Source organism: Gymnoscopelus braueri (assembly GCF_963280865.1).
Source record: "Gymnoscopelus braueri genome assembly, chromosome: 5".
Taxonomy (NCBI): domain Eukaryota; kingdom Metazoa; phylum Chordata; class Actinopteri; order Myctophiformes; family Myctophidae; genus Gymnoscopelus; species Gymnoscopelus braueri.
The window spans coordinates 1,617,660-1,634,520 of NC_137606.1; the positions used below are offsets into that span (position 1 = coordinate 1,617,660).

Here is a 16,861-nt window from a genome sequence, read left to right on the forward strand (position 1 = left end):
GCACCCAAAAGGTTGATATACACTGGTGTAAGTGATATGTTTTGGTTAAAACTGAAAGCTTTATCTTAAATCAGGGGTGGGCAACTTTGTAGATGGTGAGGGCCACAAAATTTCCTCAATCACTCTGGGGGGCCGCATTGTTTATCGGCAGGGACCCCCCCGCCCCTGTATATCGGCACTCTCGCCAGTAGTACCCCATTACTCAAAAAGCCCATAATAGTCACATATGTGATAAATAAGGGATATTAACTATTGTTATTTGTTATAACTTTGTTTTTATTTAGCATTTAGTAATGCTTCTATCAACTTACTACAGCTGTACTGCTTAACAAAACTTCACATTCCTGAGTATGCCTTTCAGAGTATTGCTGTAACCTTGGCTTAAAAATATACACAAATTAACACTAGAATTATAGTTAATAAGGCTTCTATTAAAATAAACGAGAGCGTGCTCTACTGGTGGACTGTTGTTGCGAACGCGGAAGGAGGCGCGGCGAAGCCGCGCCTCCGACCAAGTGGAGCTTACTATGTAACCCTGCTCAGGTTGTGTGTCTGTATGTCTGTCTGTCTGTGTGTCTGTGTGCATGCAGTACCTATGTAGAGGGCGCCAGAGTGCAGGAATTTAGACAATGCAATACCCCCCACACACACACACACACACACACACACACACACACACACACACACACACACACACACACACACACACACACACACACACACACACACACACACACACACACACACACACACACAATCCCCCATCACAGTGAAATAACACGGATTACAAGTCCGTAAATACACAATATTTTCGAGCTGCGTTCGCTTCCAGCGTTCGCGCGTCTTACTTGTAATTAAAATGGTTCATGGAAAGTTGCATGTTTGGAACAGTTGAAGGCAATAGTTCACCATTTCGGATATGTTTAGATTACTTTGTTTTTCTTTGTGATTTAGAAAAAAAACATTAAAAAAATAAATAAATAAATCCTGATTGGATAAACTTGGTATCCCGACCTGAAAATGCATGGTCTGTTGAATAAAGAGCTGGAGAGACATGGAGACTCCTGTTACTGAACAAACACTCTATAGCATGAGTACTATCAGAATATAGAGCTATTTAACACTTATTTTGACCAAAGAAAATCACTTACCCTACCTTTAATTAAACCTGATGACGATCTGTTACGGTCTCTCAGTTTCCACCCACTTACCGTTACGTGTTCAAAGTCTTGGCCCAGTTCAGTGGAGCTGGCAACCACTTCCCTCTGGGCGATCCACTGCTCCAGTTCATCCACCTCCCTGTTGAGCTGGTACAGCCAGTACTGTTGCTCCAGGCGGCTCTTCCTCTCCTCCACCAGGTCCTTCAGGGACACGTACAGCCGGTCGATCTGCGACTGACGCTTACTGATGTGTTCGCTATGGGGGGAGAGAGAGAGAGAGAGAGAGACAGAGAGAGAGAGAGAGAGAGAGAGAGAGAGAGAGAGAGAGAGAGAGAGAGAGAGAGAGAGAGAGAGAGAGAGGGAGAGGGAGGGATGTACAGAGAGTAAGGAGGATAAGATCAAATAAATCTTGTTTATATGCATGTGTGTATGTGCAAGTGTACATACATTATACATGTGCGCATAAATCTGTATATCTCTGCTGTCGGGCCAAAACCAGCTACCTCCAAAATGTTTATTTTTCAGGAAATGACAAAAACAAAACAAAAAGTGGAGTTAGGAGGTTTTGTTCATCATTGATAAGAACAGCTGAACGGACCTCCATGCTCACAATGAGGTTGGAGGTCAAAAGGGGGTGGAGCCTGGAGTCAGCAAAACCAGCTAACTCCACCCCCCTTTGGTGGACTTAGCTGGTTTAGCAGAAAGTTTGAGGATCCTATGGAGTTAGCTGGTTTTGTCAGAAGCACGTTTTAATACTTTTCATTGTTTCAATATTTTTTTAACCAACACAGACATAAAGGGTGTTCAATAGCACTGATTTATGAAAAAAAATGATTTAGCTGGTTTCTGTCAGACAGCGACGAATTATCCCTATAGCAGAGGTGTCAAACAAATTTTGCAGCCACAGGCCTGATTGGGCAAAATTTGATTTAATGTTGGCCGGTCCAGTTGCGTACAACATGGTCCACGTGTGCTTTCATTTATTATCATTACTTTCAACCTGTTCTCATGTGATCAGTCTTTACTATAACTATAAAATGTTTCACTTTATGAATTTTCGCTGCGTATCAATCATAATTTTTATGATCTGTGTTAACTTACAGTCGTAGGCTACATGAAAGAAAACAATGCTATTTGGGCTAAGATTGTTAGCCGCAGTGTGCCAGTTTGATAGCCTGGTAAATCTCCCGGTTGCCTGAATTCACATTCTCGTGTGGCTACCAGTTTGACAGCCCTGGTCTACAGCCTCACCGGTCTGGGTGTCCCATCTCCAGCAGTTGTCGACATTGCTGTGACAGCAGGCCAATGGTCTCTGCATAGTCCTCTATGGTCTGCTCCAGGATCAGGTGTTTCTTCAACAGCTGCAGAGTGCTGGGCTCATCCTGTTAAAGATGGGAAGGTCAACATCACTCTGGAAGGACAGGGTGAGAGTGACCATCCCAGCTTCAGTCCCCAGTGTAAACACTTTAACATGACTCTAAGGCCCTCCTTTACACGACAACGTTGTGTCTAGAGAAAACGGCAAAATACAGTATCAGAACAGTCCATTTAGACGGGAACGACGTTTTCGGGGCTTGAATCCGCAACTAAGTGAAACCACCTTCCAGAGTGGAACTCTTTGACAACGCTCCGCGTCCCGTCTCCATGTAAACGGAGGAAACGGCAAAACATGTGTTGTTGCCAGATGTGGTGAGAGAAATAAGCAGCCAGTTCTATGAAAACAAGCCCTAAAGAGGCGACTAGGCTACATTAGCACTTTAAACCTATACAGTACGTTGGCTATTTGAAAATAGCCGATCTACAAGCTCACAGTGAGCTTGTAGATCTGCTATTTTCAAAAAGATCTTGAAAAGAAATAGTGAAATAATATTTGGAATATATATATATATACTCACTGTGAGCTCACTGTAAGTGAGCTATTTCACCATGTATATTTATTAATTCAGATGGGGGTAATAATAACGACACTTAATAAAATAAAATAAAAACAAGCCCAAAAAAACGCAACACGCAACAAGCAATATTTACAAGCAACTTTACAGGAAAAACAAGCCCAAAGTCGTTTATAATAAGCGGACATGGCAACCCACAGATCAGCTGCGCACACTACAGCGTTTTCAATCAGTGGTGCGTCACCGTCTAAAGGCAAAATAAAAAGTGAGAACGCAACGGCACTTTGACGCTTTCACTAGAGAGCGTTGACGTCTAAACGTGGCCTAAGTCGAAGCCGCATTCAGCATGAATCACCAGTCCCCATTCCTCATACCAGCATACAACACACTGAATAAATTCACTTTTTTAATAGTTTTCAGGAGGATTCTGCTGACAGCGTAGAGTACAGAGACAGGAAACATGACAACAAAGGTCATAAATCGGATTAAAATCCCACAACGCATGAATGTACATGCCATGTCCATCCTAAGCCCTTTCTTTCCACCCGTACCTTCCCCTTCTCCTCATTCATCATGTGCAGCTCCTGCTCGCTGAGCCAGGCCTCCACCTCGGCCGTGTCAAAGTAATACTGCTGGGACTGGTACATGGCGTCCAGCACCACCTGCCTCCTCTCCGTCTCGGCCCAGAGCAGGGCCCAGAGCTGGCCCAGCTGGCTCTGACCCGCCCGCGCGTGGTCCGCCTCGGGGCTCCGGATGGAGGCGATGATGCCCGCCCTCTCCAGAACGTCCTCTATCCTGCCCCGGTGGCCCTGGAGCTCTCGCAGGAGAGTCTGGGGGTGTGAAAGATATAGGAGAGCGAGAGAGAGAGAGAGAGACAGAGGATTGATTTGTGTGTTGTGTTATGTTATGTTAGGGCTGCGCAAAATGACTTAAAATCAATGTCACGATTATTTAAAGAATTTGCCTCGATAACAGGAGAAAAAAAGGTGAAAATAGCAGATCTACAAGCTCACAACGCATCGCGATGCTTGGCGTTGTGAGCTTGTATCGGGTATTTTTGTACGCCACCATTGTACAATGAAGTACTGTATAATACAGGGTTAAATGGTATCAGACTAATCAATTTAGTTGATTATAAAAAGTGTTGTAGAATCTTTTCAATTAATAGCCAAAATTATTAAATTAATTATATATTTTGATATTATTTTCGGTTAATTTCCCAGCCCTAAGTTATGTCCATTCATGTACTGAACTGTATATTTTTGCCTGGGTATGTTTTACACATACAGCTGTCAGTACTTGTAGACTATTGGAAGTTCATCAACTTGAGAACTACAGTTCAATAAATCATGATCAATAAATCAACAGGTTGCCTGTATGATGTAAGAGCACAATGGCCGCTGTGTGAATATGGTCAATTAACCATTTAAACCCTATATGGTTGAGCGGAGTCCTCGGGGCTCTATGCCAGGGTCTTTTCTGCTTTCCCTCTACATTAAAGGGATAGATCACCCCCAAAATGACTTTGTTTCTATTGATTAGTCACCCCATGGAGACTTGAATTCATGGATTTTTTTGTCGCATTCCTAAGCCAATAATTTGATGACCGGCAGCGGTTCCGGAAATACAAAGGAGACTCTTTGTGTCTCCTACCTACCGGAACCGCTGCCTACCGGTCCACTGGTCATATAATTTTTGGGGGGTGAACTATACCTTTAATTTTTCGCTGAAAATAGCAGATCTACAAGCTTATGTGTTGCACGCTACACGTTTGTAGATCTGCTGCTTTCTGCAAAGGTTTTCCCTCTGAATATGGATCTGGAAGTGGTTAAACATCAGATAACCAGCACATCTTTGTATTTAGTGTGCCAGGGTGACACTTTCAGTTTACCCTCTGAAAAGAAATGCTAAAATGCATTTAATTTAAACACAAATATTAACGGCAAACAGCATTTTTTATTAACCGATTCAATCTTTGAACGCATTTAGATTTCTTTGAGCTATTCAAAAATAGCAGATCTACTAATATCTAATAGTAGATCTGCCATTTATTTTAGAAAAATCATGAAAATGTGTGCACATCTTTGAATATATATATATTTTTTAAAGCCAAATGTTTTACTAAAATCTTTGCTTCTGGGGATTCTACTTAAAAAAAAAATATGTTGCTACAATATCAGTGGTTCTCAAACCGCTATCTCAACATATGTTGTTCCAGGGACCCCCAAAAGCAAAGATTTGAGTTCGCTTTAAAAATATACATATATTCAATGATTTGCACAAATGTTCACAATAAAATAAAATAAAAGCAGATCTACAAGCTCATGTATCAGCTTGTATATCTGCAATTTTTGACTAAAATGACAGAGATGCGTCCCCGGATTCAATGGGTTAAGGGAGGGGCCAAACTTCAAATCTGGATCATAGGTTTTCTCTACCTGGTTCTTCTTCATGAGCTGCTGTACAGCCTGGAGACTGGAGCCATGCTCCTGAGAGGTGGCCATGGGGAGGCGCTCCCGGACCCACAACTGTAACAACAGTGGAAAACAGTTATAGTGTGTGTGTGTGTGTGTGTGTGTGTGTGTGTGTGTGTGTGTGTGCGTGTGCGTGTGCGTGTGCGTGCGTGCGTGCGTGCGTGCGTGCGTGCGTGCGTGCGTGTGTAAAAATAGATAGAGCAGAAGCTCAGGTAGGCCTGTCACAATTATTACATAATCGCCTAATCGCAATTAATTGAGATTATTATTATTTTTGCATAATCATCGTAATCGTTTCCATGTTGAAAAAATGTTCATACGTTTTCAAATTATTGTCAAAAAGTAGCGGAAATAGTAGATATATAAGTTCACAACGCGTCGCATAATGACGTGTTGTGATCTTGTAGATCTGATATTTCTGCTATTTTCTGAAAAGTATAAAGTCAGTAAATATACAGTATATGTCATTTCTTTGTATATAATATATACAAAGATTTTTTTATTTTTTTATTGGAACAAAGGTTTTTCAAAAGACAAACACACATACAAGGATACAAGACAGAACAAAACAAAAAGGAAAGAAAGAAAGAGATTTAAAAAAAGTAAGAATTTCTTTGTATATTTAAGTTATTTGTCATATCTTCCCTGTGAAGCTTTGTTTAGGAAGCCTAGAAGCCAAAACAGAATTGTAACTTAGATTTATGTTCCAAATATTCAAAGCCAAAAACACAATAAAATCGTTAATCGTAATTATTTGTGTGACAATAAATCGGCAAGTAAAATGTAATGATCGCGGTCCGTACAACCCTTTTTCCATGTTTAAGAAATAGAACCTGTCGGAAAGCTCAGGGATCTGTCCCGTGTTGATTTCGTCGACTAAAACTTTGACGAAAATTGTTCGTCGACTACCCTTTTTCACTGATGAAAATGAAAATAAAAACTAAGTTACGATGACTAAAACTAAGACTATATATATTGACAATTTCATTAACAAATAAAAACTAGACTAAAATGTTAGTGAGGGACTAGTGGAGAAGGGGTGTTGCATGCTGAAAATAGCAGATCTACAAGCTCACAACGCGTCGCAGCACGACACGTTGTGAGCTTGTAGATCGGATATTTTCAGCATGCAACCAAGTGTAAAATCAGCCATTGCGACTCCATCAAGGCACCGCCAAAATACTTTTTAGTCGACTAAATCAACTGTAGATTTAGTCAACTATAATCCTATGATATTTAGTCGACTAAAACTAAACAAAAACTAAAACATTTCAGACGACTAGAATATAACTAAAACTAAATGGAATTTCATTCGAAAGACTATGACTAAAATCTAAATTTGCTCAAAAACCAACAGTGGATCCGTCTCACTCACTATCTCGTCCTCCAGGTCGCGTCCCACTTGGTGCACCTCCTTGGACGCCAGCAGGATGCGCCGGCGCTCCTTCAGCGGCTCGATCAGGCGCACCATGCGGCTCTCCACCGCCGCCTGGCGCTCCGCCACCGTCTCCTTCACCTGACACTGCTGGGGCATGGAGGCGGCCTGCACCTGCAGGTCCCCCACCTCCTTATACCACTGCTCCATCTGACACTCCATGGTCTGCGGTGGTGGGGAAAAAAGCACTTAAAATGTTTTACTTAAGTAAAAGTATCAATGCTGGCCATGTAGAAGTACTCTGTTACAAGTAAAAGTCCGGAATAAAAAAATTTACTTCAGTAAAAGTACCAAAGTATTGGTAGCAAAATGAACAGTATCAAAAGTAAAAGTACTCAAATGTTTGAAAATAGCAGATCTACAAGCTCACAACGCGTCGCAATGCGACGCGTTGTGAGCTTGTAGATCGGCTATTTTCAAATAGCCTAATTTCAAATAGGCTAAAGTGGTTAATGTGTGTTTTATAATGTAATGAATAATTTATATCGGCAAAGTAACTAGTAACTAAAGTTTTCACATAATTGTAGTGGAGTAAAAGTACAACATTTGCCTCGGAGATGTAGCGGAGTAGAAGTAAAAGTACAGAAAATTGGAAAGACTCCAGTAAAGTAAAAAATACCTCCAAATTGTACTTAAGTACAGTACTTGAGTACATGTACTTAGTTACTTTACACCACTGATGGTCTGCAAGGCCAAGAGGATGGAGCGAGCGAGAGAAAGAGGAGGAGGAGGAGAAGGAGAGGAGGAGGTCGAACGGGAGGAGGAGAAACGGAGAGAAAACAAAGAGAAGGATCATGGGGGGAGAGAAGGCAGAGGTAGAATGAGAGAACCGGTGTCCGTGTAAAAGAAGGAAAAGATGGGTGAGTGGAACGGATGAGTAAAAACAAAGAGGAAGGAAGAATAGATTAGACGTTATGAAAATGTCCTTTAATCTATGGTGACAGTGAGAGCACATTGCTGCGTGCTGCTTAATTAAGGACAAGTGTACCATTCAATCTTCATTGCATCTTTACAACTCGTCCGTTTAGCTGAATATTCTAATGGATTTTTAGGAGGGAGAGGTTAACTCATAGTAACTCGGACATAATCGGGTTAAACTCCTAAACTTGAGCAGGTTATATTTTTGACAACAACAAGTTCAATACATTCTGATTGATTCCATCTGACAGACTGAACAGCCTCATCAAGTGTGAAGTGAGACGATCTGCAAGTGGGAGGAAAATGAGGACGGCTTTTCCCTCTTGGATCACATAACATTCATCCCCCCATCTACTCTGAGAATTCTACACTTGAACATTACTCTGGGAATTACGCTCTGGAAACTCTATACTCCTAGGGAATTCTATGCACTAGTTGAGCAGAGTTGCCTGAAGAGGCAGTAATAAGATGGTGCAGAGGTGTATGTGTACAGTGTTTATTCATTACAAAAGTAACATGTTTAATTTAGACTTTCTTTCAAAGACAAAACCTTAATGCTAGATGGCATCTACAGCAAAGTTACCAACCTACTAAATACATTGGGTTTTTATTAGGGGAAGAAAACGCGTATCGTATATTAGATTGGCAAATATTACAAGCCACCAGCCTTGCTGGTGAATTTCAGCTGTCACTGGTCTGTTTTTGTCTATTCCAACTACGTATACTGCTATAGCTGTAATTTTAGGTTTTTGCCCTTTGTTCTAAATTGAATTGTTGCTGCAGGAAGCTTACTGTCAATTTGTATGTACACAGAGAAACAAAACGGACGATTCTAGCTTCTGTCATCTCCAAATACAGATGATGACTCACAGTCAAACAGGTTTTCTGCTTTGTGTTTAAGACCTGAGGCCTATTCTAAAATTGTCTACTAAAACGTAACTTATGTTGCTATATCGGTGGTTCTCAAACTTTTTCATGTCATGGACCCCCAAAATGTATAAAGTGGACCATTTTATAGACCCCCCCACACACACACACACACACACACACACACACACACACACACACACACACACACACACACACACACACACACACACACACACACACACACACACACACACTACCTAAGTGATCTCAATGGTTATCCCAATAAGGTATACGTTTACCTGATTTCAATGCTGCAACAATAGTTATCGTAAATTAAATCATTCAATTTAGGATGGTATAAAAAAAGGAAAAAGATCAGAAATGAAGTGTAGTGAAGGTTACTGTACCCCTGGGCATGGATGGATGGATGGATGCTGGGTAATGTAGTTTGGTTTGGAGTGAGGATGGTGCCATAAAGCAGTGCTAATGGCAGGCTGCTAAATGATGATCTAAGCAGCATGCTGTGGGAAAGGAGAATGACAGATGTCTGGTGAAATGATAAAATAATTAGAGGATGAGAATGTATGCCAGCCTTATGGAAACACATGCCAGCATTACACCAGCCTGCTTTTGGATGGGTAATATATATACAGTATACTGTATATCATTCCTACAATAAATTGGAACAGCCACCAGAGGGCAAAACTAGAAAAAGTGCTCCTCGGAGCACAGGTCTCCGCCAGGTCAGGTAGGTTATTGTGGGCCAGCAATGTTCGGAATTCACCAATCAGGATGAAATAGAAAAAATCGGACAGATCCGTCTTGATCACATGACCATAGAGATAATGTGTACTGATTTGTACCGACAAAATCTGTAGGAGCAATATATATATATATATATTTATATATTTTTGCAAAATTTCGCCTCCTGGTGGCACTATAATAGGGCATTGTGCAAAGGGTGGCATTTGTTCCTCAACGTAGTGGGAATGTGCGTGCAAAGTTTCACGGATATCGCATGCTGTGTTCAGGATTTGAGACATTTTGTTCAAAACAGAGCAGTCCTGCAAACTTTGGAAGCTAATCTCTGACCCGTAATGACAATAGAGATACTGTGTATCGATTTGCATGATGTTTGGACGGACGGACAGAGTGCAAAACATAGTCTCGGCCATGCCTTCGGCCTGGCGGAGACAATCAAGAATTTCATTCCAAAATGAGATGAAGAACAGCCTTGATTTGTGGTACTAGTGGTTATAGAATGGATGTAATTGGAAAATGTGGCAACGACAGATCAGTTCGTATGTGTATGTGACTTCACTGAAGGCATGCACTCTTTCTTAACTGGAGTCGCAGGTAATTTACAAAATGCTGGCATTAATTTAAAACTCACTATGGAATACAATGCAAATGATTTACCATTTTAAAGGCTATTTGGTAAATAGATTATTTGAACAGCATAACAGACTTTACTGCACTACAATGCTTTTGAATGGATGCCAAGCTACCTTGTACTTTCTGAAACATGCAGTGTGCTAAAGTGTTTGCAAGTCAACACAACTGTCATAGAAAACAAAACAATACAGTATATTGGTTAGGTAAGGTTAAATTAAACGGAAATTGCTATTGTTCAACACTAAATTTGTCAGATTTGTCAAATATATTTTAACACCCATAACCTGAACAGTAGTAGTTATATTGATTTGAATTTTCAAAATATAGGACATTGTCCACTAACAATATTTCTCATTCTCAACTCATTTTGGAATTAAACCATTAAAAAATGATGATAATAAAGCGTAAATGGGTTGGCATGAAGGCAAATGGTTTCACAGCGGTGCAAAAACAACCATTACATTAAAAATGTATGCTTGCAAGAACATTCATTCAGGAGCCTCAGTTAACATTGTGAAATGAACAGCTGAGCTGAAATCAAGGCATTCCAAGCACATGACGAGAATCACTGGTGCTGGTATCTTCCAACATGATGTTCAAACAGTAATGAGGTGACACTGACACCATTACTGTGGGACCATGACAATGTAAACAGTGAGTCATTTTTAACCGGCTGAGCATAAAAGGAACAAAGCACATTAGCCAGCCTGTATATCGTTGCTGTCGGGTTCCTTTTTTATTATTATTTTATTATTATCTATTATTATCTTTTAAAATAGCGAAAATAGCTGATCTAAAAGCTCACACTTGTAGATCTGATATTTTCAACAAAAAAAATGCGACACTCTCGTATGACGAAAACACAAGGTTTCTGCCCGACAGCAACGATATTCTCATAACAATTCTCAAAACAGTCCATAAACGTAGATGTAACCACAATGTAAAATCCTGAGTGTTAATTTCACTCTGAGAGTGTGTATTCGGTTACATTTGTCAGAGTTACAAATGGCTCAATCAACACCTAACCTACTGTGCATGCTGTTGATACCTCACTACTTTGATTGAACACTGGATGGGCCACTGCAGCGAGCAAAATGATCTCCTCTTATAGAGAAATGTGTGTGAAATTCCAAAAATAACCTCTAATATCGCAGTATCACACAACAGTAACTAGAGAAGGAATTATCATTATTATCAATATTGGTGCTTTATCCTTGGTTGTTCTAACATTAACGTTTATCTAACCCATTAAAACCGGGAACGCAGCTGTGTAACCACTTAAACCACTATTTCATACTTTGGCTATTCAAAAATAGCAGATATACAAGCTCATAGCGCGGCACTCTGAGCGTGTAGATCTGCTATTTTTGAAAAATCGTGAACATGTGTGCAAATCTTTGAATATACATATTTTTTAAAGCAATTTTTTTTACTCAAATCTTTTGCTTCTGGGGGTCCCTGGAACAAAATATTTTCAGATGGGGTCGGCGGCCAAATACATATCATTTTGGAGGTCCTTGACATGAAAAAGTTTGAGCACCACTGATATAGTAGAAACATAAGTGTTTAAAAAAACTGTTAGGATTTAGAAGACATTTGTAGAATCCCCAGAAGCAAAGATTTGAGTTACAAAATGCATTGAAAGATTTGCACAAATTTTCATGACGTTTTTTCCCCCTCAAAAATAGCAGATCTACAAGCTCATGAGCTTGTAGATCTGCTATTTTTGAATAGCCAAAGAAATCTTAAAATGACACAGATGCGTTCCCGGTCTTAAAGAGTTCATAACGGGTTAATTGGTTATAAAATAAGAAAAGATTCCAATCTGTCACTTGCCGTACCTGCATCCAGGTACGGTAAGTGGAAATAAGGATCACCTGTAGTTTCTTGAGCTGCTTGTTGACGGTGGTGAGGTCCCGTCCCTGATCCACGTAGGCCAGCTGTCCTTCCAGCTGGCCCAGCCGCTGGTCTAGACTGCCGTAGCTCTGCACCAGCAGGTCGGCCCTGTTGGCCTCAAACAGGCCCCGCGCCCTGGCCTGCGTGGTGCTCTCCAGGTCCTGCCAGCACTCTCTGATCTCCCCCAGCTTCTTCCGCACCACCGGACTGAGCTCAGGCTTCTCCTGGATCAACTGTTGCCCCTCCTGGATGGGTGTTTGATGCAGGAGCAAGAGAATGGGCATAAGACATGTTAAGATGGCATATTAACAGTAACACTGAGGAAATAGTACATTCAAAGAGGATCTTTACATAATGAGTAATGCAAAAACATATTTGGCATTTTGATGATTCTTGGGGTCATCTGTAGGTTTAGGTACCAAAACATGAATGAAGTAATGGATGAATTAAATCTTTATTTTGAAAATTAGACAAAAAAGTCAAAAATAAATAAATAAATGCAATATAATAAAAAATACAAAAAACAAGCCTCACAGGCAACAACAAAATACTATAATTCTAAAACTATGTTCAAAAAGGAGTAGGATGAAGTATAAAACTTTATTAACTTTAACTTAATTAATCCTACCCCTTCGTTCCTCTTACTTCACCATCATCGCTTGACGTCTATATTTTACATATACCAACATGGTATTTAATTTAAATAAACCAAATCTTTCACCACAGACAAATTAAACAGATAATGAAATATAATAATGTAATTCATATAAAGTATTTATATATTCTACAAATATATTCTATTCTATATATATATATATAACATGGGATATATATACACGACGATGTTATGTAGACAATGACCTGGCATCCTATAGTATTCTATATATGTATAGTTTCAATGTAAGCTGATGATAGGTTCTTGGTTTACGTATGTATTAGTTATTATTAGATTATTGGTTTACTTATGTTTTACTTTATTATTAGATTACTAATCCTATACATATGATGTATTATCTTGTGTTACTGTAAATCGCTCTGGATTAAGAGTGTCTGCTAAATGCCTAAATTGTAAAATGCAAATTGTATCTGCAGCCCCTCAAAAATCACCACACTAATAGAGGTACGGCAAACAGATTGAGCAACCTTTAACCCTGTGACAGTCAGACATGTACGCGAGGGAAGCAAACATCACCACAGGGCACAGCGCAGAGGGTGGTGTGAGAAAGGCTCAGTGATGGGGGGATGTACTGTAGGAGCGGGGATGGGGGTGGGGATCGGCTGGTTGGTGGTGATATCGTTGTTGTCGGGTGGAATCCTTGCATGTCCAAAACCGTTCCTCTTTTAGATTATTGTCAAAACGATTTAAATTAGCGAAAATAGCAAGTCTACAAGCTCACAACGCGTCGCATCGCGACGCGTTGTGAGCTTGTAGATCTGCTATTTTCACTACTTTTGTGTGACCCTCTTGTATCATGAAGTGGGGCATTCATTTACAAAAGAAAATTGGAAAAAAAATTGAAATATGGAGTTACAAGGTTTCTGCCCGACAGCAACAATGTGATGGAGAGGCTGTAGAACAGAGGGAGGACAGATGGAGAGGTAGGATGTGCAGAGAGGTGGAGACACAGAAAAACTGCCATGGAATCTAGCATTCATTTACCTCTAGCTCTTATTCTGAACAGCTCTGTTTTCCCGTTATGTTTTGCAATCACAATATAATACATTCGTACTGTAATTGTCTGTCTGTGATGTTTGTAAATGAAAATCAACAAGATAAAAGAAGACCATAATCAAGTTTTCACGACCACTAATGCAGCAACATCCAGATAGTATGAAAGGCCTACAATATGAGTAAGATACATATTCCACTTCAAATCTTCAACTCTATCCACCTGGTTATTCATCCCAAAATAGATCATTTCTCTAAAGCAGCCACAGTTCCAAGCTGAGAGAACCACACATGTGCGGGCGATAAATCCATGTGTATCTCATTTATGTATTTACAATTTGAAATGAGGGCACACATCCATCCACTAATCAATGCACGCACGCACGCACACACACACACACACACACACACACACACACACACACACACACACACACACACACACACACACACACACGCACACGCACACGCACACGCACATGCACACGCACACGCACACGCACACACACACGCACACGCTGGTGCTGCATATCCAGGTCATATCCTCTGGCAGTAGGCCACTACAGCCTCTCTGTAGGATCAGAGGTGTGTGGAAAGGATCCATCGAAGGAGGTTATACGTGCACATCCAAAATCTAGACCAGAGGAGAGACACTGATGACCAAGTGAAGTGAAGTGTATATTATGCTTCATCCAGACCAGCTGGACAAAACACTAGAACAGCGGTTCCTCAAAGTGGGGTCTGGGGACCCCTGGGGGTACTCGAGTGGTAACCAGGGGGTCCCTAGCAAAATTAGGAACAGTTTAACCACTTAAGCCCAATTTCTATGATAGCAAAAATAGCTCCCGACGTGTTGCGACGCGACACATTGTGAACTTGTAGATCTGCTATTTTCACCATTTTTTTTTTGTGTGCTTATGACTTGCCCAAAATAGGAATGCCAGGTTGAAAGTGGTTCATTTCACTATAATTCCACCAGCTAGAAGGTAGCCCAATGGGAGAATGTATGAATGACTATTCAGATCATACTGTAGGTTTCTCTCTCCCCACCTAGAATAGACAGTTGTAGAATTACAAATCTAACAACTAAGAGCTTCTCTTATGGGGGTCCCTGCCTGGCATCAAATCTTTTCAAATGGGGGTCCGTGGCCTAACACATATGAATTTAGGGGTCATTGACATGACAGTTTTTGAGAAACACTGCACTAGAAAACACGCAAAAAAGGTACATTACTCCGACGTGTGGGTATCTTCATTCATTTGTTTTGCAGCGATGCTTGGCTTTTTCAGCATTATAGGCTGAAATGTGGGCCAGTAAGATTAGTAAAACAAAATACCTTGAAGTGAGTTTATAGGTTCTGCTGCCAGGATATGTGTGTTGGTTGTGTGTGTGTGTGTGTGTGTGTGTGTGTGTGTGTGTGTGTGTGTGTGTGTGTGTGTGTGTGTGTGTGTGTGTGTGTGTGTGTGTGTGTGTGTGTGTGCAAAGAGATTAGACGTAACCATATTCCCAAATGCCTCCTAAATCCCCCTCCCCTCTCTGCGTCTTTCGCTCTTTCTTCCACATCTCATCCCCCCTTTTTGTGCCCCATCCAATTCTCCCCCAGTGCCTCTGTACACCTGCTCTCTCTCTCTCTCTCTCTCCCTCTCTTCTTCCCATCCCCCACTATGAAAACATAGAGACCTACCCCCATCCAACTGGTAATTGACCCTATCCAACAGTCTCTCTCCATGACTGTGTTTACACATTTGGAAGACAGCGACTGTGTGTGTAAAAAAAATAGACTATATTTCTCTGTGTGTGAAACTGAGCAAAATTAAACTGTGAGATACAGGGTGTGTGTGTGTGTGTGTGTGTGTGTGTGTGTGTGTGTGTGTGTGTGTGTGTGTGTGTGTGTGTGTGTGTGTGTGTGTGTGTGTGTGTGTGTGTGTGTGTGTGTGTGTGTGTGTGTGTGTGTGTGTGTGCGTGCGTATCAGACCATCTGACAGTATCAGCACAGTGCCTAGAGATAATGTCCTCTTCAAGGGCAAACAGGAGGTCATCATAAGTTCTTACGTGTCTGTCCGCACCAAGACCCTACCTTACATGAAACCACACGATCAAGATAATACAATGACAACCTGGAGTAGCATTCAATATCTTAAAATATACAGATTCATCAAAAGAATCAAAACAAACTGTAAAAATCTAAACAGCTTACGTTCTAAAATGATAGTGGGTCACATGCTGTAGGTTTTAAGAAGCGATGAAGCATTTTGGAATGGAGTCATTCTGCATATTGATCTCCCATGTCAGTGTGCTACACCAGCTTTCATTATAGAATAATATCTCCCACTTCTTGCTTGTGCACATGCTGTCTCCTCCGCTGAGTAGGAGGGCAGTGTGGGCTTGTGTGACTATATAATATCAACATTATGGGTATAGTTTTAATATTCTAACAGAATACCAAATCAGACTAAGATATCTAAATCGCTCGTTCTTGATACGGCCTCTGGTGTGTTATTGCTTGACTTTAAACGATTCCAGCATATTAAGTATTACCATCAATTTCTTATTCTACAGAAGTAATTCCTAATCTGTGCGCTGGGGCCCAGTGGTGGGCCGCGAGGGTATTGCAAGTGAGCCCCTAAATAATTGGAATTTGTGATTTTTATGATTATAACAACTTATAATATATATATATAATATATATATTTAGTTTTCATAGTTTTTTCATATAACTTAAAATAAACAAAGTTGGTTCCATTTATCACTTTCAGGATTTTCAAGTGGGCCCTGATCCAGAAAAGGTTAGGAACCACTGTTTTACAGTATTTAAGGAGAATATCACAAATTCTTCTAAGAATCCAGCAAAAATAAAAGTGTGTTGATCGAAAAATCAAGCTGCTTTCTTTTCTTGTGGATTTCATAATATTGAGGCAAGCATGTTGAAGTAGTTAATGTGTAAGTCCTATTAGCCATGTAAGTTGATTGTTAATGAAGATGTGTTCTTGAAGTTAGAGGTTAATGAATGAATTAATGTATGCTAAGTTGTGAGCCAAAGCCGCACACCGTAAATAGCTGCCCGAGTACAAAACACTGATGTTGGCCTACAAAGCAACCAAAGGTATGGCACCCTCATCTCTTCAAAGCCTGATCCAACCCTACAACCGCT

At 40.6% G+C, this 16,861-nt stretch overlaps 1 protein-coding gene across 1 annotated transcript in view; it reads right to left on the reverse strand.

Moving 5' to 3' along the window:
- sptbn4b (spectrin, beta, non-erythrocytic 4b) overlaps window positions 1-16,861 on the reverse strand; it is a 148,311-nt gene that overhangs the window by 28,438 nt on the left and 103,012 nt on the right. Inside the window, exons 26-31 of the mRNA XM_080428827.1 lie at window positions 12,022-12,285; window positions 6,902-7,126; window positions 5,491-5,580; window positions 3,604-3,882; window positions 2,412-2,542; window positions 1,212-1,416 (exon numbers count right to left, since the gene is read on the reverse strand). Of these exons, the coding sequence (XP_080284953.1) occupies window positions 1,212-1,416; window positions 2,412-2,542; window positions 3,604-3,882; window positions 5,491-5,580; window positions 6,902-7,126; window positions 12,022-12,285 (1,194 nt within the window). The remainder of the gene's footprint in view (window positions 1-1,211; window positions 1,417-2,411; window positions 2,543-3,603; window positions 3,883-5,490; window positions 5,581-6,901; window positions 7,127-12,021; window positions 12,286-16,861) is intronic.